Source organism: Miniopterus schreibersii (assembly GCF_964146895.1).
Source record: "Miniopterus schreibersii genome assembly, chromosome: 11".
Lineage (NCBI taxonomy): Eukaryota > Metazoa > Chordata > Mammalia > Chiroptera > Miniopteridae > Miniopterus > Miniopterus schreibersii.
This window is the reverse complement of record NC_138111.1, coordinates 10,601,580-10,622,672: the sequence shown is the minus strand read 5'-3', so window position 1 is coordinate 10,622,672 and position 21,093 is coordinate 10,601,580. Positions and strand designations below refer to the sequence as shown.

General features: G+C 52.3%; 1 protein-coding gene across 4 annotated transcripts in view; it reads left to right on the top strand.

Moving 5' to 3' along the window:
• Positions 1 to 1,550: 1,550 nt before the first annotated feature.
• AKNA (AT-hook transcription factor) overlaps positions 1,551 to 21,093 on the top strand; it is a 50,535-nt gene continuing 30,992 nt past the window's right edge. For 3 of the 4 annotated variants that reach the window (XM_081152534.1, XM_081152533.1, XM_081152531.1), the window contains exons 1-3: positions 10,531 to 10,693; positions 16,341 to 16,727; positions 19,241 to 20,310. In XM_081152534.1, the coding sequence (XP_081008660.1) occupies positions 16,454 to 16,727; positions 19,241 to 20,310 (1,344 nt within the window). In that variant the 5' untranslated portion in view covers positions 10,531 to 10,693; positions 16,341 to 16,453. Of the gene's footprint in view, positions 1,570 to 9,747; positions 9,829 to 10,530; positions 10,694 to 16,340; positions 16,728 to 19,240; positions 20,311 to 21,093 lie in introns of those variants that run through there. The other variant, XM_081152532.1, reaches the window with a different exon arrangement.

The following is a 21,093-nucleotide window of genomic DNA, read 5'->3' as shown; positions in this document are numbered from 1 at the left end:
TGCTCAACCTCTGAGCCACGCCCAGCCAGGAGGGGCTATGGAATTTTAAACCTAAAAATTTCCTTTGCAAATGGGCTCAGAAAGGTCAAATTGCTTGCCTGGAATTACATTGTTAGTCAGTGGTATAGGACAAATTTAGACGGATGGCTGCCTGGCATCAACAAGATGAAGCCACAGGACAAGCATGTCATGTTGTCTTTTGAAAGGACCCAATACCATGGGCTAAGGCAGCTTTGAATATTGTGAGAGGGGGCCAGAGGTCCACCTGGCCACAAGTGGACCTGTGGCCCTAACATCTTTACTTATGACACCAGAGCTGGAGGGGGAGGTACGGCTAGAGAATCTCAGAGTGTGTTGCTAGAAGACAAAGGTGGCAAGTTTTTGGTTTGAGGTGGGGCCTGCCCAAGCAAGTGCCAAGTTGGCCTTCAAATCACCTGGAACCCTCTCTGTTTGGGAGAAAGCAGGGTGGGGGTTGGAGTAACCCAGTGTGAGGAGTACAGGACGGAGAACAAGGCACAGCTCAAAGAGTCCACACCTTAGTGTCTAAAACCTGGCATCAATGTCCACCTCCACCACTTCCTGCCTGTGTAACCCTGCACAAGTCACTCAACCTGAGCCTCAGTTTCCTCATCTTTAAATGGGGAGCATAATACTAACCTAACTTGTGAATTATTGTAAATTTGCTAACAATTTTTCCCCCTGGGTCAGAGGCCTTTAGTGAATAGAAGCTGCTACTATAACTACCATTAGATATGTGTGTAGGGACTGGAAAGAACTGGGCTACAACACAGCTGGATGCAGGACCTTGGGAATGTCACTTCTTGTGTCCAGGCCCATTAATCTCCCCTGCGAAGTACGAATCTTCGTGGAATTCTTTAAATTAGTTCCATTGTCTTATTTCTTATAGGCCTGGTGCCATGTTTATTTAATTACTCCCCTCAGCAACGCTGGGAGGCAGGAGTTACAAATCCCATTTACCTGAAGCTCGGTGGCAGCCGGTGGCAGAACCGGGGCAAGAGCCTGGGCCGGTTGGACACCCTACACAGCCATTCTTCAGGGTGCGCTGGCCGTGGACAGTGGGTGGTTTCTGCCCTGTATCCCCTGCGGGACCCTGGGCACGATCTTGTTGCTTCTCTGCAGGACTGCTCCCCCCCCCCAACAGAGTGCTCGAGAAAGGTTTACTACAATGTTTCTCCTGCGGTTAGGAAGCGGCGCGTTTCCCCGGTGGAAGCCGGGCTTCTCCCTCACCGCGGCCCTGCACAGACGTCTTACCCCCGGCTTCAGCCCGGCGTCCGCGGTCGGAGGGGCGCGGGGAGGTGCTCGCCACCTCGGGGACTGGAGATTTTCGGTCGCGGAGCTGCGTCCGAGTCCCTGGGGGCGGGCCGCAGGCGGCCGCCTCTCTATGATTGGTGGAGCTTCCGAGACCCCGCCCCCTGGGGCTGCACCCCGCCCGTAAGGGCCCGCCTCGGGGATTATGCAAAAAGTATCCGCCCCGCCCCGCACCCGGATTGGAGGCCTTTGTTTGCCGCTCAACTCCAGGAAACCACCCCGCGCGGCGGCGGCCGGCAGGTGAGAGGCGGGGAGGGGCTCGCGGTGGGTCCGGGTCGGGTTCCGGCGCCTCGCTGGGTCTCAGTTTCTCGGTCGGGGGAATGGGGAAGGAGGGTGAACCTCGCCGACGGGCCCCAGTCCGAAGGGACGGTGCCGCCCTCGGTCGCTCCCACGTGGAAACAACACGCGCACGGGAAGGAGACCGGCCGCCGCTCTGGGGATGGGAGGGAGTCCTGGACGGACGGTCGGATCCGAGTCCACACCCGGCTGCCTCCCCCTTCCGGCCTCAGTCTCCACCTCCGCACAATGGGGGCGTTGGCCTCTTTCTCACCGCCTCCCGCTGGGGTCGATCGCTGGGACGGGAGGGGTCCCCTGGGAATCTGGAGGTGGTCCTTGGCGGGGCCGCGGGCCGTGTTTGGGTTAGAGGTGTTGCCGGGTAGCTGTGGCGACGGGGAGGTGGGACTTTTCTGTCATGGGGTTTGTGTGAGGTTCTCTCTCCCGGCAACAGCCTCGCACCCTCGCAACTCGGAGCGCGCGCCCTCCCGGACGCCTTAACGCAAGTTTCTTTTCCTCTTTTCGGCAGGGGGAGAGAGGTAGAGCCAGGGCCGGCGTGGGGATGGGCAGCTCCGACAGCCGTAGGGACTGGGAGGGGCCACAGAAAGGCCACTCTGTTGGTACGCAGATGGGGGACTGAGGCCCAGAAGTGGGGCACAGCAGGGCAGGTGCAGAGCTGGCCTCTCCGCGGCCTGATGGGGCTGGCACGCGCAGAGCCAGGGCCAGGGCCAGTTTTTTGTGCGACCTGGATGAGACTCCTTGGCCCGGCTTTTGTAGAAAGGAATGACGGACTGGAGCGGGTCATTGCCTACGTTTCAAAGGCTCCTGCTTCTGAGTGAGAAAGTTGGAAAGGAAAGTTGCTGATAACAAACCGAGGCTATTTTGAAGCTGACAAGAGAAGCTGAGCAAGGCTGCAGTGAAAAGAGACATTGTTCCTGGCTGAAACCGAAGTATGAAGGACTGAGGTTAGATACATACAGGGACTTCCCAAGAGAATTTTCCAGGCGCCTCCTTTAGAGTTGGTGGATTTTAATTTTTGGCTGTTGGTCTTGTTTTGTCAAGAAAACAAGCTCTGCCCATCTGTTTGAGGGGGCCTGAGTCTGGCTTACTTACCAATAGGGAAGTGGACCTGATGGTGTTTGGGGCTTAGTCCCCGGAACCGTCTCAGTTCTTCTGCAGGAGGGAGAAGGTGCCCATGTGGGGCCTTTGCCTCCCAACGTCCAGCGGTTTTCATTTGAAACATGTGATTTGGGCTGATTCTTGCGAAGAAATTTCATCAGCTCCCATCAGCCTGCACAGTCTGCCGGGGGCGCCAGGGTTCGGGTTTCCAGAGAGCCTGTGAATGGCCCAGGCAGTGAGGCTGTCACGCTGAGAGAGTATTTTGGAAACTGGTACATGCCAAGGACATTTTGGTTTATCCTTTAAGGGGGGGTGAAGGAAGTATTTTTTTTAAAGCATCCAGCTGAATCACCAGCTGAATTCCAGGTCCTTTTTATGCTTCCTCAGTCCTGGGACGTGGGACAGATCTGGAGACTGGGTGTTAGAAGAACTTGGTTCAAATCCTCAGCCTGGCTTCAGTTCTGAGTGTTTCAGTCTTCCCATCTGTAAAATAGGAATGGTAATGCCCACTTCTGTGCCACTTTAAGGCTTAAGTGAAGTAGCATCATAAACACTTTTGTGCATCCCACATTCTGAGTCTAGAGATGAAGAAACTGAAGCCCAGAGAAAGGACAGACGAGCAACATTAACGGTTATCAAGTGCTGTATTCTAGCTATTGTGCCACGGTTTTACTGCAAGGAGTGAGGTCCTTGTCTGCCTTGTCACTAGTCACCCTCCTGGTGCCCAGTACAGAACCCTACTCATAGCAGGTGTTTAGTACATTGTTGATCACCTAGATTATATCACTTAGTGTTCACATTGTTGCCCTGAGGTGGGTGCAGTTGTTTTTCTCATTTTACAAATGAGAAGCCTGAGGTTCAGAGAAGTTAAGTCACTCACCTGAGGTCACACAGATCTTCACTGGGACTTGTGGTCCTTACTTTGGGATGTTGCAGGGATGTGTCATCTGGTGAGAGCTGATTGAGCGCATCTCTTCCCACTGCTGTGCTCAGTGATACCACGTTAATAACTTGAAATTGGCCATAATAGGGGCATTTACACTGTGGAAATCAGTAAATACCACAAGTCAGAGCTTGTTCTTTCTTTTTTCTTTTCTTTTTTTTTTTTTTTTAAAGAGAGTTGCATGTGAAGGGTGTTGGGAGATGGAATGCCAGCCTTGCTCTGCATGGCAGCCAGGAGTTGAGGGTTCCTGGCCATGTAGGAGGGCCCCAGGGGAGCCAGGTCAGAATGCCCACACCCCACTGCAGGTTCCCTGAAGTGGGAGTTTAGGAAGGCAACTTTTGTGGATGAGGCTCCTATGCTGTCAGCTGTGCAGTGTAGCAGCCCTCTGACTTGGGAACAGGTCCGGATAAGCCTGAATTCCAGGCCACAATGTGGGGCCTTTAACCTGAAGGTGATAGAACCATAGATGGTCTTTAAGCAGGGAAAGGCTTGACCAGAATGATACTCTAAGATTTATGCAGCAGCATGTGCCCAAGAGATCGGAGGGTGAGTCGGGGCAGGGTAACTGGGAAGAGGCTCTAGGTGACCAGAGGAGCCAGGAAGAGACTAAGGGCACCCCTCCTGTGTTCTGAGCACCCCCTGTGTGCTAAGCCCTGCAAACACACTGTGCTGTTACTCTCCATACACGCCCCTGAGGAAAGTGTTACCCTCAGTCTGTAGATGAAGATACCAGGGAGGTTCAGAAATATATCTAAGGTCAGAGCTACCAGATCTGGACCCAGGCCTTCCTGCCCCCATACCTTTACATTATTAATTTCTCGATCCCTCCTCCCTTTTAACCTACAGTCCCATGTTGGCTAACTGATCTTCCTTTCCAAGTGCCAGCCAAACTCCACCATGGTTTTGGAGAGAGACCCTCTGCTCCCAGGGGTGGGCCAGCACTGGCCTCTAGGTCCTAGCCAGCATTCTACGTCCCCTGACCCTACCTATTCTGGGGGTGGGGCCCCTGATCAAGGCCAGAGTGGGATGCCCAGCTGTCAGTCTTTTGGAATCTTGGGACCACACAGCCAAGGACTGAGGACCAGGAAGGGCATCAGTGTCCAAGAGACTGCACTCAGCCCCCCTACATTAGTGATTTGTTTGGAAGGTAACACTTTACTTGTGGATGCAGATCCAACTCTGCCTCTAATGTGCTGTGCTATTTGGGGCAAGTTGTGTAACCTCTCTGTGCCTTTCCTCATCTGTTAAATGCCTGGTTATGAGGATCCAATCAGACAGCACATGCCATGCCATACTATGTTGAATGGCTTCCTTTCCTTTTTGTGATTTTCACATACTCCTACATGTTGCATAATGGCTATACGTGCAGGAAAGAACAGATAGTTTGAGTTTAAAAAGAGGAAGAGAGAAGATGTGGGATGGGAGTTACTGAATGTCAGGGCTGCATAGGGCCTCAAAGAGCTCAGCTGCTCTGCCCTGCTTGCATAGGCAGGGAGGCTGGGGAGGGCGTGCCCAAGGTCCCACCAGAATGAAGCACTACACAGACCTTTTGTTTTTAAGAACAGTAAATGCTCGTTTTACTCTTATTTTTAAGTCAACTGTTATTTTTAGAAAATACACATAAGGAAAAAGTAAACTTACCTTAGTTCTTCTATGTAGTAATAATTATTGAAAACATTTTGGAGCGCCTCTCTCTCCTTTTTCCCTTCCCTTCCTCCACATGTTACTATTTTTTCCTTTAATGGGCTCAAACTAGATATATATTTTTTTATAACTGGCTTGTTCACGTACCATATCGCATTTTTTACATCACTTCATATTCTTCTACAATAGGACTGCTTATAGCTGCATAATATTCCATTGAGTGGAAATAAAATTTAATTGAATGATCCCTTGTTATTGGGCACTGCAGTTGTTTCCCATCTTTTCACTTGCTGCCAGGTTCAGTTGCAAAGTGATGATGATTTACTGTCTGGATTCAGACAGCTGGGTTCATACCCAGCTTTCCCTCCTGTGAGATGGGCATAGTAATTCCTACCTTGGATTGGCATGAGGCTTAAATAATGAGATCCTAATCCATGGAGAGGCCTTTACATGATAGGTGCTCAATAAAGCTTTGCCATTAGCAGAGCACTCCTGGCACGTGCACCCTTTCGTTTGTTTGATTCTTTATGGAGCATGAATTTGGGAGTGTGCACGCACACACGTGTGTCTTTTCCTCAATATGGCCACACCTTCCTCATAACCCATGTTTGGGTTGGCTGAGAAAGGCCTGTTTCCTCCTCTCAAGTATTTGGGGTGGGGACCCCCAGAACTGGTTTGGGGGCCACAGGGAGAGGGTGACAGGGGAATGGCAACATTTCTGTCCACTTGGGAGGGCTTGCTCTCCCTTTTTGTATATAGGACCCAAAACTAGAGCTGTGGCTGATACTGGGGAAGCTCCAGATCCAGGAAAATTAAACTCAGTCCTACAGGGAGCAGGCCATCTGGGCATTTCATGGATATGGCCAAAGTCATTTATGTGTGAACTCTGTGCCAGCTGGGCCCTGGGCCAGGACTTTAGGCACACAGTCTCATTTATCATCCCAAGGGTACTCTAAAGTCAGAATTATCCCCACTTTATAGGTAAGGAATCAGGGGTTCAGAGAGGTTAAGCAGTTTGCCCAAGGCCACACAGCTTTCAAGAGAGAACCTGGAGGTCTCTGACTACCCCAAATGCCCATGTGTCCTAAATCCCTGCAGCCTCCCATATACATGGCATTTCTGCCTGTGTGGACAAGTGAAATCAAAGAACCCAGGAGATTTAGTGCTGGGAAGTTATTTCTGCTAACCTCAGGGATAATCTCATTAAGCCCCAGGTTCAAAGCTAAGGAAGGGGAAGGCATTTGTCCAGTGTCACTCAGACTGGGACTTGGGTCTCTACTTTTCAAGCCAGGCTTCTATCCATTCTTCTGGTTCACTCTGGAAATCCTCACCTACCTTCTTTCAGCCCCGGACTCCCTATGGATTTTAACTACAGGGGTAAATCAGCCACCTGGGCAGGAAGGAGTGGGTGACCTTAGGGTGGGTTTTCATTTCTTTCTCAGGAAAATGGGAGCTCAAGGAGGTGTTGAGGATGAAATAACACAGGGCCCTGGGAGCTCTAAAGTCAGAATTATCCCCACTTTAGAGCTCCCAGGGCCCTGAAGTTGCCAGCCCCTGGTTTTCCCCAGGATGACTGAGACTGCTGTACCCCCTGGCTCTCAGGATACATGATGGAGTGACTGACTGACTGTCCAGGGCTTATCACATCAGCAAGAAATGCCCATCCAGGTCCTGGGCTCTGGGCTGTGTCCTGGACTGCACCAGGGGCTTGGAGAACCACAGGCTCACCTTCCAGTCTGGTGAATGTGCTGGGCACTTAGGTGAGGGTCAGCAATGATTGAGGGAGAGGGGGGGAGAGGGTTCAGTGGGTGGATAGTGGGAGAGTGGGTGAGAAATGGCATCATGATCCCCGGGCTGGAGGGAACGAATGGCCAAAGGCTTGCTGGGCTCCTGTGGTAAGGACTGGTAGGGTTGTACAGACGTAGCCACAGGTGGGCATGCTTCTGATGAAAGTCCTCAAGTTTTAGCAATGGGGCCAAAGGGTTTTTTTTGGTTTATTTTTTTGTTTTTGTTGGGTGACCAGGAACTAATCTCTTCCCCATCTCTAGGCCTCAGTTTCCCCACCTGTACAATGGAATCATACTCCTGTCTTGCCAATTTCCCAGGGGCTATTCTTCAGCATCTAGTGTTATGAAGGATGCGAAAGCACATTAGGAAGCAGAGAGGCTCTGTGCAGAACCAGAGTCTCATTCTGAGGTCAGAACATGGGCTCACTGAATTGCAATTAGTTGGTAATAAGCTCCACTCCCGATTTTATCGTGCCCGGGTTATTAATTATCTCCAGAGGCTGCAACAGCAGGAGCACCAAGTGTAGTCATTAAGAGCTGGGCCTTTGTGTGTTTGAATCTAACGGCATCACCAGCTTTGTGACCAGGGGCAAGTGACTTGACTCTCTGGGCCTCTGTTTACCCACCTGGGAAATGAGGATGTCACACCTGCCTCCGTGGGTTGTTGTGAGGGTTACAAGGCAGGCTCGGGCCACTGGCTAGACTCAGTAGCTCATCCATCATATATTACTGTGCTTCTACTTCTGGGCACTTCACAGAGCTCCCCATTGTCAGAGACAGACTTAACTTCTAATTCCAAATGGTAAGTCCCCAAGGAGGGCACCTGCGGCTGAGCTCTACAGGTGGCCTGGAAGTTAACCGGGAGAAGAGTGGGGTTGGGTGATGGGCCAGAGCGCAGCTCATTTGTCCCAGGAACAGCAAGGAGCCCCTGTGGCAGGAGCCACCCAGGGAAGGGGAGGGTAGAGGGAGAAGAGGCAGGAGCAGCGGCGAGGCCGTGGATTTTCATCATCTTTGTCAGAGCAGTGGGCAGTTTCTTTCTCAGAGTGTTTTAAGCACAGAGGGGCCGTGTTTGGTCACTTCTGTTTGGGCAAGAGCCCTCTGGTGCAGGGTGGGGAACAGACTGCAGGACAGAGAGCTCTCCGGGAGAGGCCGTTGCAGGAGGTCACACGCGGATGCAGAGACGCAGCAGGCTCTTGTGCGAGTTAGGAAGCAAAATCAGCAGGAGTTGATGAGAGATTGGTTATGGGTGTGAGGGAGAGAGCAGAGTCCGGATGGCGCCCGGGTCGGTTCTGGCTTGTGCGCCTGGGTGAAAGATGGGCCAACTAGGGAGGGCTGGGTTTGGAGGGTGGGATAGAATGAGCTCAGTTTTGAGCGTGTTGCTTTGGTTAAGTCGAATTTGGCCTGTGGGTGGAGATTGTGTGCCTGGAGAAGGTACCAAATGAGCAGAGGGTTGGTAAGGCTTGGGGTTGGTAAGGAGACGGCACAGAGTGCATGGGAGGCTGTTTTCCTTGGTGTTAGGCAGCTGCCCCTAAGATGGGCTTAGGGTTATCCAGGGGCCACGGGCGTGCCTGGCAGTGGCAGCCACCTGGCTGCCTGGGTTAATGGCCAAGGAGGGAGAGTGAGTGAGTGACAGGGTGTCAGGGGAGCCCGCCCCTCGCACAATGGCCCACATGGTCACCAGAGCTGGCAGGGAGGGGTCCTCATTAGGGTTTGGCTGTGCTCCATAGTGTGTGGGCTGTGGGGTAGAGCCCCATCACCCAGATGTGGGTAAAAGGCGGGGAGGGGGAGGGAGGAGGGGTGATAACTGGGATAAGGGCACCTGGTTCTAGCCAGGCTTTGCCAGATACTCACAGGCTGATCTTGAGAAAGTTCATTCATTCATTCATTCATGTTCCAGGCCCAATCTTGGCAGCAGCCCTGGGGGGTGGCTACTCCTCTTATCCGTGTTTTACGATGAAGACACCAAGGCTTAGAGAGATGAAGGTTCACAGGTGACAAAGGTAGCAAGAGATTTGAACCCAGGTCTGCGCTGACCCTAAGATTCATTTTTCTCTCCACACTGGTGGTTCCCACCATCAGAATTACCTGTGTTTTTTGTGTGTGTGTTTTTTGACAATACAGAGACACAATTTTTTCTCTTTTCTTTTTGTTTCCTGAATCAGAATCCCTGGGTCCTGAGCAGGGCCTGAGTTGGAACCACATGCACATGGGGACTGGGTGTGAGCCTGCCCCTCCACCCTGGCTCCTGCCTCTCTGCCCCTTGGTTCTCTCTCTGGGTACGCAGCCTGCCGTTCTCAGGGGAAGCCCAGCTGGTTCTCATCTTACCCACTACACCTGTGGCTAGCTCCTGCCCCTTTCTTCCTTCCAGTCTCTCTATCAAATGTCACCTTCTCACAGAGACCTTTCTGGCCATCTCTCTATTCTTCTCCCCAACCCATTACTCTCTGACCCGTGGATTCCCTACCAGGGCACACATCCCAGTCACCTGAGACACTGTAAAATCTCTGATACCCAGAGACAGATTCTGTTTATCTGCAAGTGCCGTAGGCAACAGTGTTACCAAAAGCAGCCTGGGGTATGGATCACTGCTCCATCCTGTCCCTCTGTCGTGTTCACATCTCTCTCTCTGTTTGTTGTCTGTGTCTCTACTAGAGTGGAGCCAGGGTTTGGCCTGTCTTGAGCCCTGCCATATCCCAGCACCTTGAAAAGCACCCAGCACACAGGATACACTCAGTAAGTACCTGTCAAGTGAATGAATGGAATGAGGGGGGCTTGGAGAAAGGCAGTTTGCCTTCTCATGAGACCTGGGAACAACAGGGGAAATTCACCTGATCAGCCAGTTCTCTACGTCCATGTGCCTGGAGAATCCTGCTGTAGTTATGGGCCCTGCTTGGGGCAAGGACTGTGGGTGGGATGGCAGGAATCATTGCAGCCTCACTGAGATGTTGGGTTCGCATACTGGCAGACAGGATGGGGAGTCAGAGATGGAAGGATGCCAAGCAAGGATCCAGTCTGAACTTCTATTGTAGAGATGGGCACTGAGGCCTAGAGAGAGCGAGAGAGCCTTGGCCAAGGCTGCACCCTAGAGGGTAGGAGCTATGGAAAAAACTCCTAGAGGGTTGAAGCTGCTGGAGGCTGCCTTCCAGGCTCTGCATGCTGAGTGACCTTGGCCAATCCTCTGACCTTCTCTGGGCTTTAATCTCCTCAATCTGTATTTTAGCTGCGATGGCCCCAAGCCCTGATATCGGAAGTTTCTGTGAGGCCTCTCCTGGGCAGTACAGACCCGCAGAGGGCCTGCAAGGGGTTAAGCTCCTCCTGCTCACTCTCCCTCTGCACTCAGACAAACCCCCTCCTTCTGACAAACACTTGTAGGAAATCAGGCTGGGCGCTTCCTGCCTAGGCGAGGCGGCCTCAGCCGCAGCAGGGGCGGGGAGAGGTGGGGAGCGATGCTTGTCTGCGAGCAGCAGCTCGGGCTGGCAGAGCCGCCTGGAGGCGGGCCAGGGCGCCATGGAGGCAGGGGGCTCCCCAGGTTTGGAACAAAGACCTCACACGCAGGTCCTCTGAGCCTGGGCCAGCAGGATGGTGAAACCCAAGAGAGGTAAGGGAGCGGAGGAGGGGAGGGGAGGCCGCCTTCCCTCTGGACAGGCCAGTCACAGACTCTGGGACGGTCTGGGGAGGCTGGACCAGCCCAGCCCAGCCAGGAAGTTGCAGCTGCTTCGACAGCTGTATGACTTCTCTCCCGGCCGAGGGGAGCCCAGCCTCCCAGGCAAGGGTGGATTTTAGGGGGGTTTCCTCAAGCCTCGAGATGCTGGATTCCAGTCTGAGCTCTGATTTTGATTTCTGTGAACTTGGACAAGCGCTGGTTCCTCTGTGTGCCTGGAGTGCCTTCATCTGCACATGGAGAGTTAGTCCCACCGGCTGCTGAGGGGCCTCAGACGTGGTGCACAGATGAGGAGCAGGGTAGGAGGCAACAGAGGGTCCCCACGAAAGAGTGGTCCCTTCTGCCACTTAAGGGCACAGAGAGGAGCCAGGGATGGTCTAGCAGCCCCAGCCCAGCTCTCCGGGCTGGCAGGACTAGAGTCCCCAGCAGCCGGGGCACCTTTCCCCTTTCCCCAGGGCCTCTGCTGCTGCTGCAGAGGGCTGGGGGCTGGAGAGGGTACATCCGGAGTGGAGAGTGGCTGATGCCTCCCCACGGGTCTAGTTTCTACACAACTGTCAGAAACCCCTTAAGAACAGCAGGCCTGTGCCCTGCCCTCTGGTCAGAGAGGGAGGCCAAGATTGGGGCTCTGACCCCAATGGCCCGGCTTTTTTTGGAGGAGCCCAGCCACTTGTTATAGGGGGTTTCCTTCCCGTTCCTCCTGTCCCCCCACCCCCCAAGTGTGATGGACTTGGTTTCAGAGTTTCAGGCCCTGAGTTTGAATCCCTGGATTGCATGCACTTCCTGGCTGCGAGGTCTTGCAAGAGCCTGCCACCTCTCTTTAGCTCTATTTTGCACCCAGGAGATGTCAGGGTCAGGGTGGGGGCTGAGGGTGGTGCCCTGGACAGCCCTGGCTGGATGGGAGGGGACTTCAGAAGGCATGAGGAGGGGGAGGGGGGCTGCATGGCTGCTGCTGACAGACGAGAACCAGGGAGATGGAGACATAAAGGGAAGGGTCGTTCGTTTCGGAGCAGTTGAGGGGACAGAGAAGCCACTGAGTGGGGGTTGCTGACCCACTCGGGAGCTGGAGAGAGAGAGACCACAAGGGTCTCACAGACCCTTGAGAGAGCCAGGGGCAGGTGTGGTGTGGTGGGATGGGGGAGATGTACAGAAGGACAAGGTAGCCCAGCTGGAGTGGCTCAGTTGGTTGAGCACTGTCCTGTGCACCAAAGGGTTGTCAGTTCGATTCCCCGTCAGGGCACATGTCTGGATTTTGGGTTCAATCCTTGGTTGGGGCATGTGCTGAAAGCAGCCAATTGATGTTTCTCTCTCACATTGATGTTTCTCTCTCCCTCTGTCTCTCTCTCTGTCTAAGCATGCCATCAGGTGAGGATTTAAAACACACACACACACACACACACACACACAAAGGGAGAGGCTAGTGATTGGTGCTTCCTTGTGGGGCTAGTTTCTCCAGGGTTGGCAGGGACCCTTAGCCCACCAACTTAGCCCTTGAGGGGACTTCGTGCTAACAGGACTTTCCTGGATTCAACCCCCAGCTCATATGGCTGGAGCCTTCACCCCACTACTCTTTGGGAGCAGCCCTGCTGCCCTCATGGAGGTTGACTGGAGCAACTCTGCCTTTGGCCTCCATTCAAGGACCCCTGTCCATAGTCCTCCAAGTTCTGTTCATACTTTCAGACTTCTGTGCCTTTGCCTATGCTGTTCCCTCTGCCTGGAATGCCCTTCCCCCTTCTTCTCCCCCAAATCCTCTTTGTCAACTTAATGCTTCTTTCTTCAGTACATCTTCTGTATTGTCCCCCCACCCTTCATTTGAAATTTTGGAACACTTTCCTGTGTCTTGTGTAGTGTTTGGCACACAATAGGTGGCCATAGTTTGTTTTTTTTTTTAAGTTAATTTGCTCAATATATATCTGTTTTATGAAATGGGACACCGCAAGAGAGTTAGCAGTTCTGAGGCTGTTGGCTTCAGAAGCCAATGAGACAACCAGGAACCCCAAAGTTCATTTAGCCACCTCCCATCTTGCCCTCGCAGGGCGATACCTCCCGGCCGTGGCAAGAGCAGGTGGCGTTTTCTCCATTACACAGTGAAGAAAACCCGCCCAGGGGTTCACCGTGGAGCCACAGCACCAGCCTGGAACCTGGGCTCTGACACCCGGCCCACTGCTCTCTCTCTACAGCAGCCCAGTGAGCTCGTGTCCTTGCCCAGCTTGAGGTTGGCATGTGGTTGGCGCTCATGTGGGTGGTTGGCTGACCAGCTGACCGGCCAGTCCTGAGCTCCGTAGCCCCAAGGACCAGGACTTGTGTGGAAGACACAGTCTCTGCTCAGGGGAGGCTCACAGTTTTCAGGCCTGGGGCACCCATGTGAAACTGCAGCCTGTGACCGCAGCTGCCTCCAATGTGCAACGTCCCCGGTCACAGTGAGATTTCTGAGCAGACTGAGTCATCCCGGGAGACAGGGTGTTCCTCTTTGGGCCCTGGAGGCCTCTGTGATTGGGCAGGCTGCGCTGTGGCATGGCTAGAAAATAACCTTTAAAAAGTCAAAAAACCACACGCCTCCTCAGCCCCTTCCTCAGGCAGATGTTTCAGAAACAGAAAAGCAACAGCTCTTAGCACCTCTCTCACTTGCCATGGTAGCAGCAGCCGGAAGGTCTAGTCAACCTGCCTGGGGAGCTGGTTTAAAATGCAGGTTCCTGCCCTAGCCGGTTTGGCTCAGTGGTTAGAGCACTGGCCCATGGACTGAAGGGTGCCAGGTTCGATTCCAGCCGAGGCCATGTACCTCAGTTGCAGGCTCGATCCCCAGCCCCGGTCATGGCACATGTGGGAGGCAACTGACCGATGTGCCTCTCTGTCTCTGTCTCTGTCTCTGTCTGTCTGTTTCTCTCTCTTTCTCTTTCTCTCCCCCTTCTACTCTCTCTGAAAAGCAAAGAAAAAATATCCTCCGGTGAGGATTTAAAAATTAATTAATTAAATAGAATGCAGATTCCCAGACCCTACCCCATGGCCACCAAGTTCGGCTCTCTTTGGGTCGACCTAGGAGTCTGCATTCTTAGAGGATTCTTAAGGGTAGCCAAGTTTAAGGCCCACTGGCAGGGATTTCCAAGAGGGGTGCAGTCCCCCCAGAGAGTATGGGGGAAAGGATTAAAATGTCCCTTTAAGATACTTATTTTCTATTGCATCTTTTTTTTTTTTTTTTGGTTAATCCTCACCTGAGGTAATTTTTTCCGTTGACTTTTAAAGAGAATGGAAGGGGCAGGGAGGGGGGGGAATATCAATGAGAGAGAGACACACATCTATTGGTTGTCTCCTACACGTGCCCTGAAAGTACAATAATTAATAACAATACAAGCATGAACTCTGTTTCACATACTCACAAATGTAAACCTGCTTTTGTCCCACCCTGTATATTGGGCATGCAAGCAAATATATATTTTTATTGATGATGTTTATGATTTTAAAAATGTTTTGGAGACCAAGGGCTTTTCAAAACAGAGGCTTCCAAATCTTGTTCTGTCATTAAACAGCTGGATGATCTTGGCCAAGTCACTTTTCCATATTGAACTTCAGTTTTCTCATCTGAAAAATAGTTTTCCTGTGACCACCCACAAACTTGTGGCCCAGGCCGGCAAGAGAAGGGACAGCATATGGAGTGGGATCAGGGGGACACTCACAGGGTGATCTGGAGGATGTTCTGGGGTGAGGAAGACGGAGGCGGGGAGAGGATGAGTCCCCTGAGCCTGTCAGAGAGCCGAGGTTGCAGCCAGAGGGGAAGAATGTTGTTCCCTGTCCCTACCCCAGTCCTTGAGAAGGCTGCCGCCTTTCTTCGCTGGGGAACGTTCCCTGGGGAACATTCTCTCCAGAAATAGTTGCCTGCTGACTTTTCTCAACTGTACAAATCAGACTCTGACCAAGACCCAAGTACTCACGAGGCTGCAGGGACAAACACAGGCCTGCTTGTCCTGGAGGTCTGGAGTTATTTATACTCAATTGTATCTGCTACATGGAGGGAGTAGCCCTGACCTGGGCCACAAGGTGACCTTTCACTCCTGTCTGATCCTAGCTGACTTGTGGCTTTCGGCAAGACCCCTCTGCTCTCTGGGCCTCAGTTTGCCCACCTGTAGATCGAAGCCTGGAGGCCGCAGCGAGCTCCTTGGGTGAGGCCATGCCTGCTGCTGTCAGCTCTGTGTCTCCAGGACACTGTGGTGCTTGGCCTACGGAGTGTGGGTCGTAGCAGGAGGGCAGGGAAAGAAGGAGAGAGATCAGAGGGAAGGAAGGAAGAGGGAAGGAGGGGAGTATAGAAGGCAGGTAGGGAGGAGCCCTACTGCTGCTGCCACAGGTCCCCCTGCAGCTGGGCTCCCCACTTCTGGTTCATTGTCCCTGAGCAGTCAGACCTCACTGTGCCCTCCCGGGTCTGGGATGCCCTTCAGAGGCCTGAACCGGACCTGAGAGGCCCCCTGGGCCTGGCCCCCACCGTTCCTTGTGCACACTGTCTGCCGGGCAATCAGCCCAATACCACAGCCTTCAGGAAACCACTACCAGTCACCCCTCCTGCCTCTAGGCCTTTGTACTCGCTGTCCCTCTGCCTGGAATGCTTTTTTTTTTTTTAATTGAGGTGATACATAACATAAAATTAACTATTTTAAAGTGAATTATTTAGTGGCTTGTGGTATATTCAGTGTTGTGCAACCACCACATCTATCTAATCCAAAACATTCTCATCACCCCCAAAAGAAACCTGTGCCCATTAAGCAGTCACTCCCCAACCCCCCCCCCCCCCCCCCCCCGTCTCCCTGATTTCCGCCAGTCTGCTCTCTCTCATGCATTTGCCTCGTCTGTATATTTCGTATCAGTGCCATCACCCCGTGTGTGACCTTTGTGTCTGGCTTCTTTCACTCAGCGGAGTGTTCTCAGGTCCATCCGTCCTGTAGCCTGTGTCCACACTCCATTCTTTTTCATGGCTGATTAATATAACATCATATGTTTATACCACAAATTGTTTATAGTCATCATTGATGGGCATTTGGGTTGCTTCCACCGTAGGCCTCTTGTAAGTGTGCTGCTGTGAACGTGCGTGTGCACGCATTTGTTTGAGTACCTGTTTTCAATTACTTGGGGTGCTGGAAAGCTCTTTTCACCATCCCCCTACTCTTAATTTGAATTACCAGAGGGTAGTCAGGGAAGGTTCCCAGAGGAAGTGGCTTCTAAGTGGAACCTTCCCTAACTTCCTAGGCCTACACCCTGGACCCCTGCCCTCCTCACCCCCCAGCACCCATGCTTGGAGTCTGGCACCTGGTAACAATCGCTAGCACACCTCCTACACCAGCCCGTGTGCTGGTCACGGGGCCCCTTATCCTGTATCTCAGGTAATTTTACACAACTCTTGAGGGGATGGGAACTATTGTCCCAGTTTTACTGATGGAGAAAATGAAAGCAGGTGACTTGCCATGGCCACACAGCTCCAAGGGGATGGGGAGCCAGGAGCTGAACTAGAGCTGTCTGATTCCAGAGCTCCTGTTGGTAACTTCTTGTTCTGAAGAAAGGAGGGGATTTGAAGATTAATGCTGTCCCTTGATTGTGTCCCCAACAGGCCACAGACAGGATGGCTGGTGCTGAGAGGAGCCAGCAGTGACTCTGATGCCCTGAGTGGCAGCTCCATGTCCTGAAGATGAAGTGGCCCAGGTGAAGAGCAGGCCAGGCCCAATGGCCAGCTCGGGGACAGAGGTCCACTGGGCCGAGCCAGGCCTGGGGCAGGGGCTCCAGCGGCGGCGCTGGGCCTGGGCCGAGGATGAAAAGCATGCTATTGAGAGCTGCCCACACAGCTGGGGAGAAGACGGGCCCCTTCCCAACGCCACCAGCCCCGAGCCCCTGGAGGACTTCCGCCTGGCCCAGCAGCGCCTGCAGCCTCTGGAGTGGAGCTCGGAGCTGCAGCCTGACGGGCACCAGGGATCTGAATCAGGAGAGTCTGCGGAAGAAGGTGAGACTCACTCCCCAGCCTCACAGTGGTGTCCCCCAAACATCCTACCTTCTGGCGGGAGGCAAATAGTGGGAGGGAGTTTTAGGAAATTTTTAATTGAAATTTATGAAGTCTATAATTTAAAAATGTTAAAGATTTAAATTACATAAGTAATGCTATTTATTGCAAAAAAATCAGAAAACATAAGCAAAAAGAGGAAAAACTAAAAAAGATATCTAGATAACTCTTTCCCATATGTATATATACAAATCCAATATGACTATGGAACAGTATTTTGCAAACTATATAACCTGCTTTTTTGTAACTTAATAGATATGAACATTTTTCCAACTCATCAAATATTCTTCCACAAGTCATTCCTGGTGGCTGACTAGGAATTCCATGATGTGGATATTCTGAAATTTGCTGAGCCAATCTCTTGCTGCTAGGCATTTAGGTAGTTGCTAGTTGATGCTGTTATAAGTAATGCAGAGATAGATGTCATTGGCATATTTTTGCGCATTGATTTGATAATAACCTTGATAATTGAAATTATCTGGTCCAGGGGTTTTGCCCATTTTTAAGATTTTATAAAACCCCATTTAGTAGTGAGAATGTTGACATCCCTTGTTTTCTAAAATAACTGTTCCCTTTGCATTGAGACCAACTTAAACCAACTTCCTAGTTTGGCTTGGCAAGTCACTTCTCTCTGAATCCTGGTTTCTCCATCTGTGAAATGGGGGTAATAATGCCACTGGGAATAGTAAGAGCTTGATGCATGGTGCCTGTTGCACTTAGAGTATGAATGAAATACCCCTGTCTTAGGATTCTGCCAATCAGGCACACCCCCATGGATGGCAGAGGAGCCGTTAGGCTGGTCATGGATTTTTTGTGCCATGACCCAGAGTTCCTCATGCTGGATCTGCCCAGAGCTGTCTTCTCAGGGGATGCTCCCTCTGAGCTCTTCCTCAGGGGATGGTGACTGGGATGCACTGGGAGGGAAGGGCAGAGGCATCTCTTCCTGAGGTCACATGGTAACACCCTGCTATGATGTAACAGCTGCTGCCATGTCCTGTATCCTTACTGTGTGCCCAGTGCAGGGCTAGGCACAGCCCAGGATTTGTCTCCTTCCCTCCAGGTAGGAGGGACTGGCCTCTAGTCTGAGTATGGGCTGCCAGAGAGGTCAGCTATTTGCCCATGGCCCCCTGGGAGGGATCAGAGGGGCCAGGATCGAACCTGGGGCCTCCCTGGCTCTAAAGTCCACTCTCTTCTTCTCACTGCATGAACCCCAGTGGCAGAAACTAACTTGCCTGCATGGCTGGGACCTGGGTTTTAGATCTAGGTCTGCTATGAACTACTGTGTGATCTTTGGCAAGATGCTTAACCTCTCTGGACTTTGAGTGTTCTGTTGTAAACAAGAGAGACTTGCTGAAGGAGAGTTTAAGGAGTTGAAGGATGTAGAGATTCCAAGGGTAGGGGAAAGAGCAGAGAGGAGCAGAGAGTGATTCAAGGGGTTATGACAAAAGTGCATCTGGTGCAGAGAGTCTGTGCCTAGCAGTATACAGACTGTGTCTCATGAAGCTTTGGCTCTATCCCAAAGGCTTACGTGAGATCTAGGACAGAGTAGGTGCTCAATAAACATTGACTGCATGGATGATGCATGGATGAATGGATGAATGGGTGGATGGGTAATGGATGGGTGAGTGACTGAGTGGATAGGTAGTTGGGTAGATGGGTGAGTGGGTAATGGATGGGTGAGTGGCTGAATGAAAACTTTTAAAGGGAGAATTTGACCCAGTTAGAGAGATGTGAGAAGACTTCCTTGATGAGGTCAAGGTTGAGCTAATGCCTGAAGGATAAATAGGAGTTAACTAGGCCAAGGGAGGGAAAGAGGACCCTGGCATGTGCAGAGACCCTGTGGTGGGAGAGGATGTGGCATGACTAGAGCAGGGAGAGACTGAGGGGGACCCTGGAGAGAGATGGATCAGGAGAGATGGGGCAGGAGGCAGGGACCTCAGGACAGTATTAAAGGTTCAGCTGTATCCTGGAAGGTATTGATGAGTTTTCAGATGGGAGGTTAAGGTGAGTATTGAGGAAATGATTAGGTGGCTACTGCAGTGGTCCACGTGAGGGACAATGTTGTCCTGAGGAAAGGTAGCGGTGCTGGACTTCAGAGCAGTGGGTGAGTTTGACAGCTCTGTCAGAGGTGGTGGTGACAGATTGGATTGTGGGAGTGAAGGGCTGACAGATGACAAAGATGCCTCCCAGGTCTCTGGTTTGTGCAGCTGGATGGGATGATGTTGCCATTTGCTGAGCCAGGAAACACGAGGAGGTGGGGGGTAACCAGGTTTGAGGTTTGAGTTTGGAGGACCTTTGAGATAACTGGGGGTGGTTAGGTAAGTACTTAGCCATATGGGAGTCTTGCCATTGCCACATGATGAGGAAATGAAAGCCCCGAGGGGTGAAATGACTTAGGCGACATTCCACAGTGAGTCCAGACCTGACATGTGCTAAGAAATGACCTGTTCTTCCAGAGTTTGAAGCAGAGGATGCGGACAGCCCAGAAAGTTCCAACTTGCTCCTCACCTGGCTCCCCCAGCAGGTTCCTCAGCCGGACATGATTGAAGAGGAGCCAGATGAGGCCACCGGAGATGATGAGGCTGAGGAAGCTGGAGAGAGCTCCCCAAAGTCAGGATATGAGACTGGTCTCTGTTCTGGGGACAATGGAAACACCAGCCCCATGGCTCTGGGGTGGAGTCAGGCCACAGGCTGCTGGGTGGCCTCTGGCAAACAAGCCAGTGGAGACAAACTTCCAGAACATTCTGAGGTCAACCCAACTGTTGACCTCAGCTCTGCAAGGTCCTGGAGCAGTGGGACCGTGAGCCTCGACCACCCTAGCGACAGCCTTGATTCTCCCTGGGAAGGAGAGACCGATGTCCCCCAGCCCACTGCCCTGGCAGAAACTTTACCGCAGAGCCCCAGCCACCACCTCCTAAATCCGGATGATAGAACTGGAGGAAACGTTGCTCTGGCAACACCCACGGAATTCCAGGACTCCCCAGTCCCCCCAGCCCAGAGCCTCCAGTGTCCTGCAGACAGATGGAGGAGAGAAACGACCAGTCTCTCCTGCCCTCAGCCGGGGGACCACGCCTGGAAACGGACACGGATATCACCTAATGTGCTCCCTTCACGATTCACTGGCGCGCTCAGCCCCCTGAGTCCCCGGCCTCGGCCAGCCCGGCAGGACAGGCCGTCGCCCAGGCAGGGAGCCACTGTGGCTGGCCACTCATCTTCTGATGCCCCCAAGTATGGCCGGGGGCAGCTGAACTACCCACTCCCTGATTTCTCCAAGGTGGGACCCCGGGTGAGGTTCCCCAGAGATGAGAGTTACCGCCCCCCCAAGGCCAGGAGCCACGGCAAGCAGCCTCAGGACCCTGTCAGACCACTGATCTTCAAGTCACCTGCCGAGATTGTGCGGGAGGTGCTGTTGAGCAGTGATGAAGCCTACTTGGGAAAGGACCCACCTCCTACCCACCCCATCACCAGGGTACCCCAAGAATTTCAGACACCTGAACAGGCCACCAGGCTGGTCCATCAGCTCCAGGTAAGCTGGACTCATTTCTTTACGCATGTCACCAAGGCACCTGCTGCTGGCCTGGAGGCTGGTAGGGATGGGAAGGCCCTGGCTGGGCCAGGAGCCCCCTGCTGCTGGAAAGGGGGTTGTACCCAGAGCCATGAAGATAGTCCCAAGCCCTTTGCTTAAAAAGAGCAGTGATCGCACTCATGCTGCAAGGATGGTCTTTGTTTGTTTGTTTTAAACTTCTGCTATGAAAAAATTGGAAACATATACAAGAGAGAAAACAATATAATGAGCCCCCATTTCCATCACCCAGCTTCCACCCATGCACCCATCAGCCAGCCCCCGGCCTCCTTTTTCATCGATGGCATCACCCTTCCCCCACGCACCCTGCCGGAGTACTCAGAAGCAAATTTCAGGCATGAGATCACTGTATTCAAAAACATTTTAGTGCGTACATTGAAAGATAAGGATTCTCCCTTACACATAACCACACTACCATTATCATACCTAAAAGTTAACGCCAATTCCTTAATATGATCCAATATCGTCAGTGTTCAGATCTCTCCATGTGTCTCAGCAATGGCTTGTTTGTTTCAGTGGGTTCAAATTAGGGTCCAAACGCAGCTCATGTATTGAATTTGGCCAGTGTATCTTTTGAGCCTCTCTCCCCTCTCTCTTTTTCTTTCTTTCTTTTTTCTAATTTCTTTCTTTCTTGTAACTTATTTGCTAAGGAACCAGTTCTGTCCTGTAGAGTCTCCTACAGTCTGGACCTGCTGATGTACCTCTGATGTCCCTTCCTATGTCCCT